This window comes from Melopsittacus undulatus, chromosome 7, assembly GCF_012275295.1.
Source record: "Melopsittacus undulatus isolate bMelUnd1 chromosome 7, bMelUnd1.mat.Z, whole genome shotgun sequence".
In the NCBI taxonomy this organism is placed as follows: domain Eukaryota; kingdom Metazoa; phylum Chordata; class Aves; order Psittaciformes; family Psittaculidae; genus Melopsittacus; species Melopsittacus undulatus.
In genome coordinates this window covers 41,008,314-41,024,545 of record NC_047533.1, presented here as the reverse complement: position 1 = coordinate 41,024,545, position 16,232 = coordinate 41,008,314, and the positions used below count along the sequence as shown (strand labels likewise).

At 34.7% G+C, this 16,232-nt stretch overlaps 1 protein-coding gene across 3 annotated transcripts in view; it reads left to right on the top strand.

The window, feature by feature from the left end:
* TLL1 (tolloid like 1) overlaps positions 1-16,232 on the top strand; it is a 145,098-nt gene that overhangs the window by 49,420 nt on the left and 79,446 nt on the right. For all 3 annotated transcript variants that reach the window (XR_004080101.2, XR_004080100.2, XM_005145504.4), the window contains exons 2-4: positions 9,563-9,673; positions 13,452-13,532; positions 15,809-15,961. Coding sequence is in view for 1 of the 3 variants with exons in the window: in XM_005145504.4 (XP_005145561.2) it covers positions 9,563-9,673; positions 13,452-13,532; positions 15,809-15,961 (345 nt within the window). In the remaining 2 variants the exon portion in view is untranslated. The remainder of the gene's footprint in view (positions 1-9,562; positions 9,674-13,451; positions 13,533-15,808; positions 15,962-16,232) is intronic.

Sequence of the window (16,232 nt, the reverse complement as noted above, 5' to 3'; positions counted from 1 at the left end):
CAGGTAGAGCTGCTACTTTCCTTCTGAGGCTTCAAGACTAAAGCATCAAAGTCATCAAACTAGAAACTGATCTGTGCTTTGAACGGTTTGTACTACAGAACAACACTTTCCCTGTCCCCAGATGCACTCATGCAGGTGAATCTATACATGTAAGTTTCTAGCTAATTTTTTACTTCTGGTTAGAAGGAAAATAATATTTCAAACCTGTCAAATAAAACAAGAAAATGATTTTTCCTATAATAACTATGCTGAACTGATTTAATTCAGTTTCTAGGACAAAGAAACTAGTACTGTGCTCAAGTGATGGATAGTTGTTTTATGATGATGAAAGTATTATTTTAATTTAAAAATACCTAAGTTTGCTCTGAGCAAAAAAATATAAATCATGTGGAAAAAAAGTTATGAAAAGTATGGTACTCCACTTATAAAATGTAATTTCTTTTGTGAACCTAGAGAAGCTATTTTGACATCAACATGAGACAGTATGAATAAAACAAAAAACTGTAAAAAAGGTGCTGTGTTATGCTGAATTCATATGACATAGATACAGTTGATTGATATAGGTGTAATGGCAAAGAATAGAAGAGTTTGTTTAATCCTTTGGCTTGTACCATGCATTATGAGTTAGCTTTGTTAGTTTGCTTGATCTGGTGGTGCTATTCTGTTTTCCTGGTGTTCAAATTAAAATGTCTAAGGCTTCCATCTTTGAGAGGCATTGTAGCAGCTGCTGTGTCTGTCTCAGCTCTGACAGCTGTTTCATGTAGGTGGCATGCTCAGACAGACAACATTCTTCCCAACGAGGGTTTTTCTCCATTCTTCTGTGTGCAGCTTATTTTGAAGTCATTCATTTTCCTATTTTTAAACAATTATTTAATTCAATTGTGTACTTAATTTCTAGTCTTAATTTAAAAAAATCAGTTTTGTTCTTTTAGTTTTATACCTTTACATACTTTCTATATTTTTAAAAAGATTTCCATTCAAGAGTGATAATTTTGCCTCAGGGAGCCTGATCTTTCTACTGTAAGAAAGCTTAGCCATATAATTAACTTTGTAGACCTTGACCCTAAGGCTATTCACAGGATAATGGAGGTTCAGAGTAAAAAGAAGATGAATTTTCTAGCATCATATTGGTTATATAGGGCTAACTGGGGTAGTTATGGCTATGGTGATATTGTAGACCTGAATTTCCCCACTGGTATATTTTTCTAGCCTCCTTAGTAAAGCCAGCTATTGCAGGACAGCATTTGCAGGTAAACAAATGCCATGAACAGCAAAAATATCCCATGACCCTTCATCCCTCTTTTCTATGCCAGAAACAACAGTCTGCTGCCATTAAATGAAAGGTTAGCTGGAACAGTGGTTTCTGCTAAGGGTGGCATGCACCCTTTCCAGGAAGAGGGAGAACATTTCCCTCACTGCCTTGGTTATCGCAGTGGCAGGTGTGGCAGACCTGGAAATGATGGTACTCGCTTGCATGTGGTTTCATATAGAGCAGGTCAGCATTTGTTGTGGTAAGAAAAATCAGCTGTGATTGTCCTATATTTTTGCCAGCCAGTGATGTTTCTGAGAGCCCCTGGTTTCTTGGTGTGGCTTTCCTTTTGAAGTGGCTGATAACTGCTCTTAAGAAAGGCTCCTGTTTAAAATTATTAATTTTTTTAATTCTGACTCTGCAGTCTAAAAACTGCAGTGGAAAAAGTAGAAAAAAAAAAGGTTAATAGCAGGATGGGTAAATTGATCACTTTCAGTGTATGTATATCTCTGTAGGTTTGTTTAGCCAATATCTAGCCTGAGGCAGTGATCAGTTATGAAGGAAGTAGGTGTTTGCTTTGACAACATAATGTGCAGACAACTTTGCTGTTTGCAGCAGTGTCCTCTGCGTTCAGTTCATCGGTTAACCTATTACATGAGGAATATATTTGACCAGTTACAGAGTATGTGGAGTGTTGGTGATAATCTTGCATAAAGAAAAAGAAAATAGTTACTGAAAATCAGGAAGCTTGCCGGGTTGAACATTTCATCCAAGAGGAGCTGTTGCTTTCAAAAAGATCATATGTTCAAAATACTATTGAGTAAGTTTAGGAGTGAAGTTTTTTTCTCTTACTTAAGACTGCAACTTCTGTCAAAGTCTTTGCTTTCTTGAAGATTTCTGTTTTGTTTTACCCTAATTTTAAAGGAATATGAAACTGCCCCTCAAAAAATGTAGAATTGAAGAAGTCACTACTTCCAAACTAAGAACAAAATAAAAGTGTAGTTAGCTCAGAGGAAACTGACATCTTCAAATCAAGATTTATACTCTGTCATAGAGAAAAATCTCTAGCAAATTAATATGCCCTTTTACTAAGATCAAGTTCTACAGATTTTTTTTTAGTAAGTGGACATTTTACCCTGCTGAAGGGTGTCACAAATACTCAATTTTCCTTGAGAGCATTGCTTTTGTATTGGAGATGTTTCCTGCTTTGATAAACTTGGAACATGCCCCAATGATGTATGCTACTTCACCCACAGCCCATCTGTGCTACGATCGGATTGCCGTGCTCCTGGGAGGGATGTCTGGAACCAGCTGGCTCTATGGGATGGGAGATGCTTCCCAGCATCCGTCTTTGGCTCTATAATGGGTTTTTGTGTCCATAGTCAGGTCATACCTGGTTGTTTTTCTGTCTTAGTTGGGTCAGTTTGGTAATAACTTCCTGCAGAGTTTGGAGAACAGCGTGAAGAAGTTGCAGTGAAATACTGTGTATCACAGATGGGGTTCCACAAGTGTAACTTGGCCTCAACAAGGATGTTGCCTTGCCGCCAGGACCCTAGCTATAAATCAGAACACATGGTGAAAGGAAGGAAGGAAGCTAAAAGCATTGTGTGTGGGCAACATGGGAAGTTGTCAAGAGCGGGTGGCATGAGACAGTGGTAAGTTGCAGGTAGTGATGTCAATGGAGAACCTGTATCATTGAAGATTTCAGTAAATTGCATTAAAATTTGTGCTTCTAAGGGTACCTTGCTGCCATACACAAGCTTGTTGATTTCAGGACAACTTTATGTATGCCTAGGTGAGCTATTGTCAGGAGATGCAAAGTTCAAAAGAAGGGAGGATTCTGTTCTAACTGGTGTATAATCTGCAGATGTTTAAAGTATTCTGCCATCATTATTTTATTTTCTGATAGAAGTGAAAATGATTCCTTAGGGAAAATGGTGGCTTTCTAGTTAGGAGTTTGAAACAGGAGTCTTGAAAAGTAGAACTGGTATGAGTGTTAATAAGCTTGCTTTTTTACATACTCCACAGTAAGTAGGAGCATGGAAGGAAACAGAGGTGTTATATCCCTTTCAGGTGTGTCTGTGTGAGTTTTTTTCAAATAAATCAAGAGGTTTCACTAACACATAGTAGATGTTGTGTAGATTTAAAAATGCTGTATGGTGAAATTAATGAAGTAGCTCATTTCTTGATTTGGTATGTCTGTGAAAATAGGCTGCGTTGGTCTACTTAATGTCAAAGTTTTATTTAACATTTTTTTCTGTAATTTTTGTTCAATAAAAAGTTGATTTGTGTAAATACCAAACACATGATTCAATTAACTTCAATTTTAATTCATAAATCACTTGTAAATATTCTGTGAGCTCTGTATAGTAACATTGAAATTCATTACTGAATTCCGGCTGAATGTAGCACTCATAATGAACAATGATAGAAAGAGTTCAGGGTATGGCATGCAATCTTATGCTTGTGGTTGCATGTAACATCTTCTGCTGTTTATTTGCCCTGTCTTGTTCTCATTTTAATGTTTTCCAAGAAAAGTGGAATGCACCTGAAAATCTTGGAATGGCTGAACTGATTTGAAGACTGTTCAAATCAGGTCAATTATTGTAGCATATGTTGTCTTCCTTGTAAAGGAGATGAAACTGCTTTTACTTATATAGCTCTACATTTTCCTTTTTCTGTTCAGACTTAGAGGCAGTTATATAAGCCGTGAATAGATTGTATGGAACAAAATGACTCACCAGATAGACTATAATGCACACAGCAGTGTTGTTGCAGGGAAGTACTCAATGACTCAGCTTTAGAAGAGTGTGAATTGGAACCACTGCACATGTGGATTTAGATGAATATCTGCCCTGAACCTGGGCCAAAACACTTTTTGGCACCTCTTGCTGCATGAATTACTGTTCAGACTTTGAGAAGTGCTAGGAGTCCCACCCATCAAAGGGCATTAAATCTTCAGGTTTTAATTTTGCCTTGCAGTTAACTCTAATATTTTTGTTGTACGTTCTTGGTAACTTTAGTGAAGGGGATGAAGCATAAACTTTCTGTGCTTTCTACTCCCAGTAGCATACCAGATTCTGAGGCTTCACTTTTTAAATTTCTTCTAATATTTGCTTAATCCTTTAAGTCATATCTTCTCAGTACAAGAGCAATCTCCCTGTCACAATTCTCCATCTGCTCACAGAGCAGGAGAATACTTTTGTGATTGATCACAGTTAATATCCCAGTTTGTGAATGTCTGAGAGAGAAGTTCTGTTATTTTCACAAACTTCCCAAATGTGGGAAAGTTGTACCTTAACTGAACATTTTTCTAGCCTGCACAGTCAACAGAACAAATCATGTCATGAAAATGGTTCTGCATCACAGTGATCTCTGGTGGTGTCAGTCTCTTAGAGCTGTCCTTGGTAGCTGGGTGCTCCTCCCTTCCCCCAAGGTAGAGCTGGTTCTGTTCTGCTTCACTGATGTGCTGTAGGGGCAAGCATCAGCAATCTTAGATGCATTTTCTACTTTGTTGCTAATATCAGTATGAATACTATCAGGAATATATTTTATTTTTAAATTGCTGTTTTACGATTTGAATTTTAAAAATTATTATTATAGGACAAAATATGAAGGAAGTTTGATGTAGGTAATTTTGTTATTGCAATTATAAGGAATATACTCCTGTATATATTTTCAGACTTTCATGCTAACTGATATTTCAAATCCCAAGATGAGCCACATTACTGCATATCATAACCCCATGGATTTAACCACATGATTTCTTTCTTGTTCCATGTACTTCTGACCATCTGCTAGAAAGTAATGAAAACCTTTTTTTTTTTTTGTCTTGTGCATGCTGATTCATACATCCATACACTTAAAATAGTTTACACATCTTTTTATTTTTATTTCATTATTTATTTTTACACTCTATACTTAGTAGCACATTTTATTCGTTTATAATACTGGATATTTGATATGGCAATGTTCTTGTTGGAAGACAGTAAATTAGCAGAGAGAACTTTCCAGATGAACCTTAATTATTGATGATAAAAATAATAGTTCCTGTCACAAGCAGTAAAATGTAGCTGTAGTTCCTGTGCTTGTCTGTATTTTATAGATAATCTTATTTTTCCTTCCCAATCACATTAGTTATGTGGTAATATTAAGGTGTGTTTTCCTGGATGGCAGATATTTTTTACAATCTACTTATTTTCCTGTTTGTTTTCATGCTTGTGAGTTCATTGTTTACATGTAGCAAACTTAGCTGCTTTGCATGGAAGTGCTTTGCCTTTTAATAAAATCAGACCTTTCTGAAAGTGCTGTTTGGCTGAGAGCGTGGAGTTGTGTGAAAGCAGAACTGCGTCTACTCTATTGGTGAAGAGTATTTTCTGTTTTAACAGCTCTACATAAATTGGTCTCCATTGTTACAGAAAAACAGACTTCTACTGTGCCTAATGTCATGGCCGTATAAAACATATGAAAATATAAACCAAATAAAAAAAAAAGTTGTATGAAATTTGGTATAAAAGGTTATATCTCTATTTATTAAGTATGGGACAAAAAATCCATGTATTTTTTATTATTTAACCTATGTATAGTAAAAGATATTTAAAATACTTTTCTCTTGAAATTAACGCTGTCTCAAATTTTCACAGTTTTTTCCTATATTGATTGTCAATCTTGCATTTTCAAATAAAAGGAAAAGCTGCCTGCTTTTCCTGATCACTGAATAGGTAGATAGGATAAGAGATAATATGAAACAACCTAAAATAAGTAAAGTTACCTTAAAATTCTGCTTGGATGATTTTGAAAATTCTTCCATCCTTTTTTTTTTTTTTAAATCATGCTGAGTGAATTGGTTGTTGGATTCTTGTTAGTTTGCTGGATGAAACTCATGAATTAAATATCTGTGAATAATGAGGGAGGTGCAGAGCTGATCAGGTCAGTTCTGTTCAGGAGTTCCTTGGAACTTATTAGGAAGCTAATAAAGCTCTTAATCCTAACATGCTCTTAATGAAGTGTTTAACATCATGCCTTGCATACCCAAACAACCCTCTGCTTGTTTTCTGTAAGGTTAAGATTGGTGTGTGACCTGATGAAGTATACAGAGTGACTTCTACAGATACTTTCGGGTCATAAAAATTTTAAGGCAGCAGATAAAATATATGGTCTCCTCTGGTTACAAAACAGCTTAACACACAGGCATTCAAAAAATAAGAGGATACTTTTAACAGCTGTGGGAGATACCTGGGTTTTTGTTTTGTTTTGGTTTGGTTTTTTTTTTCTGATAATTCAGGTGGGAGCTTTGTCTCAGGCTTTGAAGGGCAGAATTTAGATTCTGTGCAGTCCTTTTATTGCAAAAATGCATATTTTTTAAAAAAGGAGCAATCAGTTCGCTTTTTGTCTCAGTTGCTGATTATTTGGACTATATTGAAATTAAATAGCATCCACTTAACTGTTATTTCTTTTGCTAGGTATACATCTACACTGTTGAACTGAAATTAATTCAGAAAAGCACATATTTTTCAGTAAAAGTAAATTAGCAATTCTTAGATTGTTGCTAAAGTCAAATGAGTTAATTCTATCAGAGTTTCTGCCTTTCATCATGTGTGTCCTCTGTCTGCAAAACAGAACTTCCTTGTGTCAAAAAAGCAGCTTGAATTAAGCTCCAAGTCTGCCATTTTACTTTTAAACAAACAGTCATATATATTTATTTCTTCAGTGTTAACTCATATTTAGTTAATACATGAGAGAACATACCTCCTGTTGGTCACACAGATTACTTGCTTACAACTACGTCAAACTTGCATCAGCACTTATTGTTACATTGCCATGGTTATATGTATTGTTAAACTTAACCTTGTGCTTGGTTGCTAATCAAAAACTAGCTAGCAGTCCAGATGTTTAACAGAAATATCATAGCTTTGTTTTACTTTCTAGTCCAACAGAAAAAGTTACTATCCCTTGCTTGAACATCATATTTTATATATGTGTGCATAAATTCAATGCATTTGTGTCAAACAAATTGAGTCACAAATAGTCTTTGCTATTTGCATTTTCATAGCAGAGTGTTACCACAGTGAAGCAATATAGTTGCATCATCAAGACTAAGGGGGATATTTTCCACATTTTTTTTCTACTTTACTGTTTTACTGAAGTGTGATTTGCCTTGGGATTTCATATTTATACATCAGTATTACACACTGAAACCTAAGTAATTTCTGCTAATGCATTTCTGTCAGTGAGTGATTTCTTGCATCATCTGTTGTTAGTTCAGAACCTTCCTTTTGTTAATTCTCAGTATTACCAGGAAAGAAAAATGGGCTTGCTATTAAGCTTTAGCACTTCCTCAAGTCTGGTGTGTGACCTCCGCTGGGGCATATCATGTCTTTATAGATTGAAATGTTAATAGTTTCTTCCTCTCACCATTTTATGTTCTGTTTATTAAAGTTTGCAATATTTCATTGTTCTTATACAGTGGCCCCTGATATGAAAGACATCCAAGAGAAATCTGTAGAAGGTATTTATAATAGTAATAATACATAATATTTGACTCTAGTCAGATAGAGACTACTGACTTTCTCCCCTCACTGTTCAAAACCCTGACAATTTGACATCTTTTTACTAGAAGCTTAAAGGAAGAAAAAACATCTAGAGCTGCTCCTGGCTCTGTCTTGCTGCCTGGTGGTAAAACTCATCACTGGTAAGAGCAGACTAGCCAGAGGAAAGATGTCCCCAATATGTCCAATGTGAATATAAGAAAATAGTGACCCTTGGAAGCAGATTGTTCAGAATTGTTAGTAGTGATAGAACAGTTTCAGAAATGGTCTCAAATACTTGTGGTTTTAATGTAATAATTTAATATCAGGGTGTTCTTCAGAAACATTTTTGCTCAAATGGGGATTTTTTTTTAATATGGATTTGATTAAATACTATTGAATGCAGCAGTATGAAACTACTGAGAATTTTATCTGATGAATGTTGTCTACAACATCATATGAAGAACAGGGTGAGAAAAAGAATACCGGTTAACTATAATGTTTAAGATCAGTTTGAACGGAAGTAGACTAGAGACAATGATTTGGTAACAGCTGGACTCTGGACAAGTTTTTAGTTGTATGGAAACTAAGAAAGCAATTGGCTGTGGAACTGTATAATGAACAACCAGGGAAAGTTAGTGATGTCTTCCTGGGTGGTGGAAAAAGGGGAAGGAGTTGAAGATGACACAAAGATTGAGCCCAGTGGCTTTGTGACTCTGAGGAGGCAAATAATAGAGCTATTGATGGAAGCAAGAAGAGAGGGAAAAGGAAGAATTTGGATAATAATAATAAACAACCACTTCAGCTCATGTTAATTGTTATATGCTCTGTTGACTTCATTCACAGCGGTTGAGGATGTGGCCTGTTGAGTTCAGCTTTAATGATAAGTTTGAGTGGGCAGGAAGATCTCAGAATAAAATCTCAGCAAAAAGCAAAAATAGGCAGAGATGAAAAACTGAGATTATAGATCCTGAATTCTTGCAAGTGCGCCGGTATCTTGGTTCACTGAGTTGTGATGGCAGTTTAGGAAAGATGAGTTAGCTGTGCAGAAGTTGAACAGGAAAATCCTGAGGGAGCCTGAAAAGAACAGGAAAAGAGAGAAGAAGAAACCCAAAGGCCAAGGAAAGGTTAAAAAGAAGAGAGATAGGAGCTTGGAAAAGCAAAGTATGTGAAAGAATCCTAATAGTGAAATTAAATATTAAAACAGAAAGTATATAAATAAACCAAGAGGAAAAGGAAAGGTTGGTTTTTTTTTTTTGACTCAGTTTAACAGAAAACAGATAAAAGTATTAATTCTCTGAGGCAGGGATAATGTAATACATAATGTAATTGCAACATAATAAAAGTTAAAATAATTCTCATTTTCAGGAAGATATTAGAAAATTTAAAGTTTGTGTTTTCTCAGCTCTTATATGTATTTGATCGTAGTTCAAATCTTAACATATTTCAGTGTCTTTTATGCTTCTTTATATTTACTTACAGGTAACACATGCTGAATTTTTTTTATTAGATTGACATTACGTTTAAATAATTGCATTCAGGCAATGTGTAAAGAAACTAAAAAGGCTGTAAGAGTTCAGGTGAATACCAAAACCAATCATTTGTCTTTTGCTGGGTAGTTTTATTTCTTTGTGTAAAAACACAGATCAGTAAGCAAATATATGTGATACTAATATATAATTTTTGCACATTTTCCCAAGGGTTGTAACATGGCATTATAGTCATCAGATTAGTTTTATTGTCTAAATAAATTCTTTAATTAAATTGAGCTCTTTTTTATTTAAAGCTGTCTTTTGGGGAGATATTGCCTTAGATGATGAAGACTTAAAAATCTTTCAAATTGACAGGACAATTGATCTTACGCAGCACTCCAACGAAAGACTTGGCCATAACACAGGTATGATATTTCAAGCTTGTTTTAACTTGTTTTTCTTGATATTTACTTCTGCATAGAAAGAAATCTCTCTTTTAAATGTAGAAAGTCAGTATAATGGCTGGGGTACTAGTTTTTACTTTAAAAAGAATATGTTTTTGCTTTATGGGGAAAGAAAGAAACTAAAATTTTGATTTTATTCTGGCATTTCTGATTAATAATACCTTGTTGAACTGAAGAGCAGAAGCTGGTAGGAATCATAAGTCCATTCCCCTCTGCAGGTGTTTGTGTGGGAAAGAAAATTGTACAAAGCTTTGCTTTTATCACTAAAAGTTCCCGATCACGGTGCCTGAGTGCCCTATGGAGAGCATATGCGAATTCCTGGAGGCAGTACTGGGAATCTTGGATTGCAACTCTTCCTTTTGCTATCTTTTCAGCTCCATTCAGACCTGTACCCTGATTTAGAAGCAACACAATAACATCATTCTTGCTAGAATTTGCCTTGTCTAAAAAACAAATATCTGATTTGTGTCACTGATTTGTAAACTCATAACTGAGAATGGTGAACTTTGAGGTTATGATTCCAGAAAAGCCAAGTTACTTATGAAAAGTGTGGGCAAAATGCTATAGATTTTTAAATGCATAATTGAAATTTATTTTCTACTAAGCATGTTTTATGTGTTCCTGAAGTACTATTAACTTGATTCCTGATATGTGAAAATGGGATCACCTTGAGGAATGAGCAGAAAGGAATTTTTCAGAACAAAAGAAAAAAAAAAGAAAATATTAACCTTTCAATATTGATATTTTTAAAATATTTTTACGCTTCCTAGTTAGAACTCATTATTAGACTATTTTTATAACAACTTTAAAAGGAGATAAATTTTCAAGCCAATTGTGTCCTCAAGGCAGGAACACCTTTGATCATTCCTAGGTCAGGACTGGATTTAAAAATGTTAATGGAGTCAGTGGTTTCCCTGCCCCACATTCCCCCAAACAAATAGCTTTAATTGGCTTCAAAGGTATTTCAGGCATTAGTTTTGCTGACAAAATGTAGAGAGCAAGGTCAGTCATTTCCCCTTAAAGTGGATGCAATCAAGTGATTTCTTTGGCCTGCTTTCTTTTTTCTTCTTTTCTCTTTTTTTCTTTTTAACTGCACAGTTTTTTTTGTCATTTGCAACTGAAAGAATATACATTTTTAAGCTGTTTCTAAATAATATTTAATATTCTGTTATTTTATATTCTTTCCTTACCTGTCTTGAGATTCGTGAATTGTTTCTCCTGTAGAAAGTATTGTATTTGGGATATTGAGTCACCCTATTAAGGATTACTAATGCATTTGGATCAAATTTTTCTACCTTTATTGCACAAGAGGAATCAATGCAACGGCAGTGGTCACTGGGACTGGACTTCATAGAACAAACTCTGCTGAAATTAATAATTTTGTAATAGCATTCAATGAACCCTCAATGTTCTTGATTTTTCAAAAAACAGGATTGGAGAGCTCAATTTTACACTTTACATATGTAATTATTTTTCTAAATTTATGTCTTGTTGCATTAACAAGGAATTTAGCCAGTTTTTGCAAACTGCACAGCCTAGGGTGCTTTTTTCCTTTTAACTTCCAAGAGACTAAATTGCCGACAACTGACTAGTTAATATTAGGTATAGACATAAAATATCTGTAAAACAGAAGATAAATGAATATCTTACCTCAGTTGCAGACACAATGACTATTAAGTACAAGCTTGATTTCTGAACAGTTTCTCTTGTTGACCTTCACAAACTACAGGTGACACAAGGTAGAAGAGTTAGATGCTTGGGTGTAAAACATAGGGATGAACCTGCAGAGCTGCATTTTTCATTGCAACTACTAATTAAAATCCTGAAGCTATCAGGTTCTGATTCATATTAACTGACACTCCGTTTGGTGAGGATTATCTGCTAGATTTGCAGGGTCAGATACTTAATCTGTAAGCTTCTCAGAGTGTGGCTCTGTCATTTTATTTGTCACTTTGTCTAAACAATATGCATAAACAGAAACAACAGTAAAGCTGATAAAATTCTTGTGCGTATTATCATTCCAAACTGCCAAAAGTATCCTCTTTTTCCTGCCTGAACTATGAGAAGATGCAGCAAATGTGATTGATTTTGTCTAAAAAAATTTTTAGATTGTGTTTTGGCAAGGCTGCATATTACTCATATAAGAAGGATTAATTACATGGAATACTTTTTCTTCTTCAGTTTTTCACTAAATAGAATACACAGGCTGTGTTACACAGTAATGCTAGTTTAATATTTTTTTCTAGAAATAATCATAGGGCAATAGTTTCTTTAAGTAAATAATGGATTCTTAGTCTTTTTTTCTTCTATTACATCTGACAATTGATGCTTTTAGGGTTATTCTAGAATTAATTTGGAATCTTTAGCTATATGCCTTTTCTAATAAGATGAATGTTAAAAGGAGAGACAATTACGTTATTGATGATCAATACAAGGGATGGAATTGTTATATTCTTTGTAGTGCATAATACAGTTACCATGTAACTTGTTGGAAAGGAATGTGTTGAACTATTACCTCATCTATCTAAAATGCTTTAAAAAATTTGGAAAATTTTTCTCAAGGGAGCCAGCAGCTATGTGACAGTGTAATCCAAATAATTAGGCACATTGTTATTCACTGAGCAGCCACACTAACTCACTTGCCTTATATGGAATTTTCTCTTCGGTAATATAATTTCAAGTTGCTGTTTGATAAACATCTTCTCCACATATATATTGAAAACTCTTATGGGAAGCTGGGAAAGGTCTTTTTTAGTGGCAGTTGCAGGTTTTGCTGGTCCTTTAATTTCTATCTTCTTACTTTTGCTGTTGTAAAATAGGTGAAAAAATCTCTTGTCCTATAACAGCAAATTTTAAAATACAACCTACTACAAACTTCTGAAAATCACAAAACTTTCTGAACAATTCGGAATGATTTATCAACTAGTGCAGCATTATCAGTGTTCTTTCTTCTGGTTTACTGGTGTTTATAAAGCTACTCACAGCCACAAAGGGATTTTATGTGAAAGGGCTGTGTGGCGGACGCATCAAACGTACACGGTAAACCTAGGGATGTGTTGCATTTCTGTAAATGGCATGGTAGATGTTTAGTAGCTTAGTTTTTCTTGCTTATTGATGGCTGAAATGCTAGACATATATATGCCTGCAACATCTTACTGCAATATACAGTAGCATGTAATGTTTCAAAGCCTTTAGAATGCATTGACATCTCTTTGCAAAGAAAGAAAACCAAAGCTTTCATGACAAAATCAGCCATATTAAGTTTGTATCAGTTTTGTGGGGTTTTTTTCTGATGAAATTTTGGGTGTTTGCTTTCCCTCTTTCACCTCCCTTGAAATGAGAAGATTATGGCATGCATTCAGGAAATTTCTGTGAGAGTAAGCCTTTTAGCTGTCAATCAATATGGCTCTGAGGATGTCAAGGTCACCAGGAAGAAAAACGCTCCAAATAATAATTAGATGATGTAATTGTCATGACGTGTCTGAATAACAAAGATGTGTTGGCTTACATTCTGGAATGCATATTAGAAAGTTTTTCAGCTAAAAATGTATCTTTATTTCATTGTCAAGTAGAATTTGTATGCGAATCATTGAAGATTGTTAAACTTCCTTTAAGATACATCTCAGTTTTTATGGGGTAATTTCTAATCTCTCCAGGCTATATAGGTGATGTAGGTGTAAGATTCCATCTTTTTAACTTTTTTAAAATGCTTTTTGTTTTCTTCCTTTTCTTTTTAAAGGTGGCTTTGGAGAGCATGGAAAGTCAAAAAAAAGAGGTGCCCTCTATCAGCTTATAGACAGGATAAGAAGATTTGGCTCTGGTATTGTCACTGTTTAAATTAGCAGGTTGCCTGATGCGATAATGTTTCATGAACATTAATGATGATAGTACTTTAACACTTTAAAGCCGTTCCGTATTACTATTGGCATAAACAAACTATAAAATAAATAGTACAGGAATAATAATGAAGTGATTAGCTCTTTGTTGCATTTTCTTAGAGATTTACTTCCAGCATGAAACCTGGAAGCTAAAATATGCAGTTTTAAATCTCATATTAAAAATTACTTAGCCTTTTTCAATGGCTGTGTTCATAGGTATCAGTTCTACTGATATCAGTACAATGTCTTTTCAGCACAGGTAGGCTATGCTGCATAGCTGCTAATTTTATCAGTATTTTTCCTTTACCCAATTGCGGCATTCAGATAATTCAAATTGTGTTTGAAGCATTTACAATGTGTGGACAAGCACGTTTTTATACTAATAATAAACTTGTCAGTATGAACATAGCTGAATTCAGCTGGCTATGTAAGTGAGATCTCCAGTAATACAGGCTGAATTTACCATATTTGATGTGAGGAGATATCACTTCAGTGTCATGAAACTTCAACCTCAAATAGGAAAATACATGAAACTTCATCATAATCACACCACATTATGCCTAAATGTATCACTGCATATTTTGCAAGATTAACCAGAGCACAGTAACTGCCTTTGTATATGTGCTCTGGTATAGAATATTCATCCTTTTTAAGATAATTGCAATTTTAGTATTGTATAAATGCTTGTCATCTTTTGCATGCAGTTTGGCATACCTTTCTTCTAGTTAAAAAATAATCATTTTGAACAGTAAAACATATATATTAACATGTTGTATAGTTCAGTAATGACTGTATCTCAAGTGTAAGAATAGTTCTCTAAGTTTTTACTTGTGTTGTAGACTGTTGTATAATTCTCATTGACAAATTTATTTAATTACAAGGGTAAGTTATTTGCCTTACCTGAGTTTTATTTAAACCTTGAAATGTTCAGTTTCATTCCTGTAATAACTTATGTGTTAGTTATTACAAAGGCAGGCTTTTCTTTCTGTGTACCAAGAGCTTTCCCCCTGCCTTCTTCTGTAGCTTCTTCCCTTTCTTCCCTTTTCTACTCTCCCAGCCCAGAGGCTATGCCAAGATACCATACCATGATCCTGCTTGGAATCCTCCTTCATTCTGATTTAGCCATTAACATTTAGGAAGAACTGCTATCACAGGGGGTACTCACAGATGGAAGGTGTATTCTTCAATAAGGAATAAGACTTGAACCCCACTGAGCAGGATTTGTTGACTGGCTTTCAAGTGATCTATTTTAATCAGCTGCCTTTCTGAATTGCTTTAGAAGAAACACCTGTTGTGGTGTACAAATCCTTGTCTCACTATCCTCATCCTTTCTTTGTCACAGTGAAGTTTCAGCTGATTTGAGAAAGATTTGTAATGGAATGAATGATGGTAACACCTCTGAAAATAGTAGACATATTTTAGTCTTGTGAAGAAATTCCAGCCATGAGTAAAACAGTTATTCATAGGATTCCCAAAGCTCATTTATGAAAAATCTGTATTTGCATCCTGTAGTGTTGTAGGGTTTCTGTGAAAACAAAAGTCTTTCATCTGTATCTACAGGTAATAGCTTCAGGTGCTGGAGCTCAGAGAGAGAAATGACCCTCTGACTTTTTCCATATGTATACAACTTTGCAAATAATTGAGATTTTTGGTTTTGCTTGTAATTCCTGACAATAAAAGCCTATCTGCTACTTTAAAAAATTCTTTCTGTCAAGTGCTTTAAGGGTGATCACACATTTGCTTTTTCCAGATCCTGCAATAAACATGAAGGAGGCAGCAAATGCCTTGATTATTTCAGTTCTGACCAAAGTCTTTCCTCCTTTGCTGGAAAAGCCCAAATTAAAAAAAATAAAAACCCCCTAAATGAGCAAACCAAACCTGACACAGGGAGTGTGATTAAAAAAAAAAAAAACCAAACCAAACCCAAAACCCAATAAATTATTATTAAATAAGAAAATTTAGATGAAATTATGTAATATGCCTTCAAGTGGTTACATATAGGTGCAACTAGTTACTGTAGGTATGTTGGAAAAAAAAAGACTTAGGTTCTTCATTATGAGCATATCTCAGAAAACCAAGTAATGATAGGCTGTTGCATAACAGCAGTGTCCTACTTTTAAAGGGCATAAAGAAATAATCTGACTTAAACCTGCTGGATAATAACTGTTCTTTTTTCTTGTGTGTGTGATCTCATTCAGTGTTTTAATTATCATTACAGGCTTTGAGCAAAATAATACATCTAAAGGAAGAACTACTGTAAAATTCTCAGGGAAAAATGAGAAAAACAGATTTCCCAGAGCTGCTACATCACGAACAGAAAGAATATGGCCAGGGGGTGTCATTCCATATGTAATAGGTGGAAATTTCACTGGTAAGCTTTGTGCTTTGGATGGGAAGAAGGAATATAATTTTTTAATTGCCTTTTTTTTTGTTAAAGATTTTTCTGTAAATTAATGCTGTAGAAGTCAGTAGAAGGGTTCCTGTTGGATCAGGCCTGAAATACATCTGTTCTGAAAATATTAGTCATACTTCAAAAAGTTGTTCCCAAAGGCAAGCTACATAATAAAAATGTATAACTATGTTTCAGAAAGGGAAGGCTGTTTTTCTTTGCCTAATATTTCTCATTGCATGTTTGTTTTCAA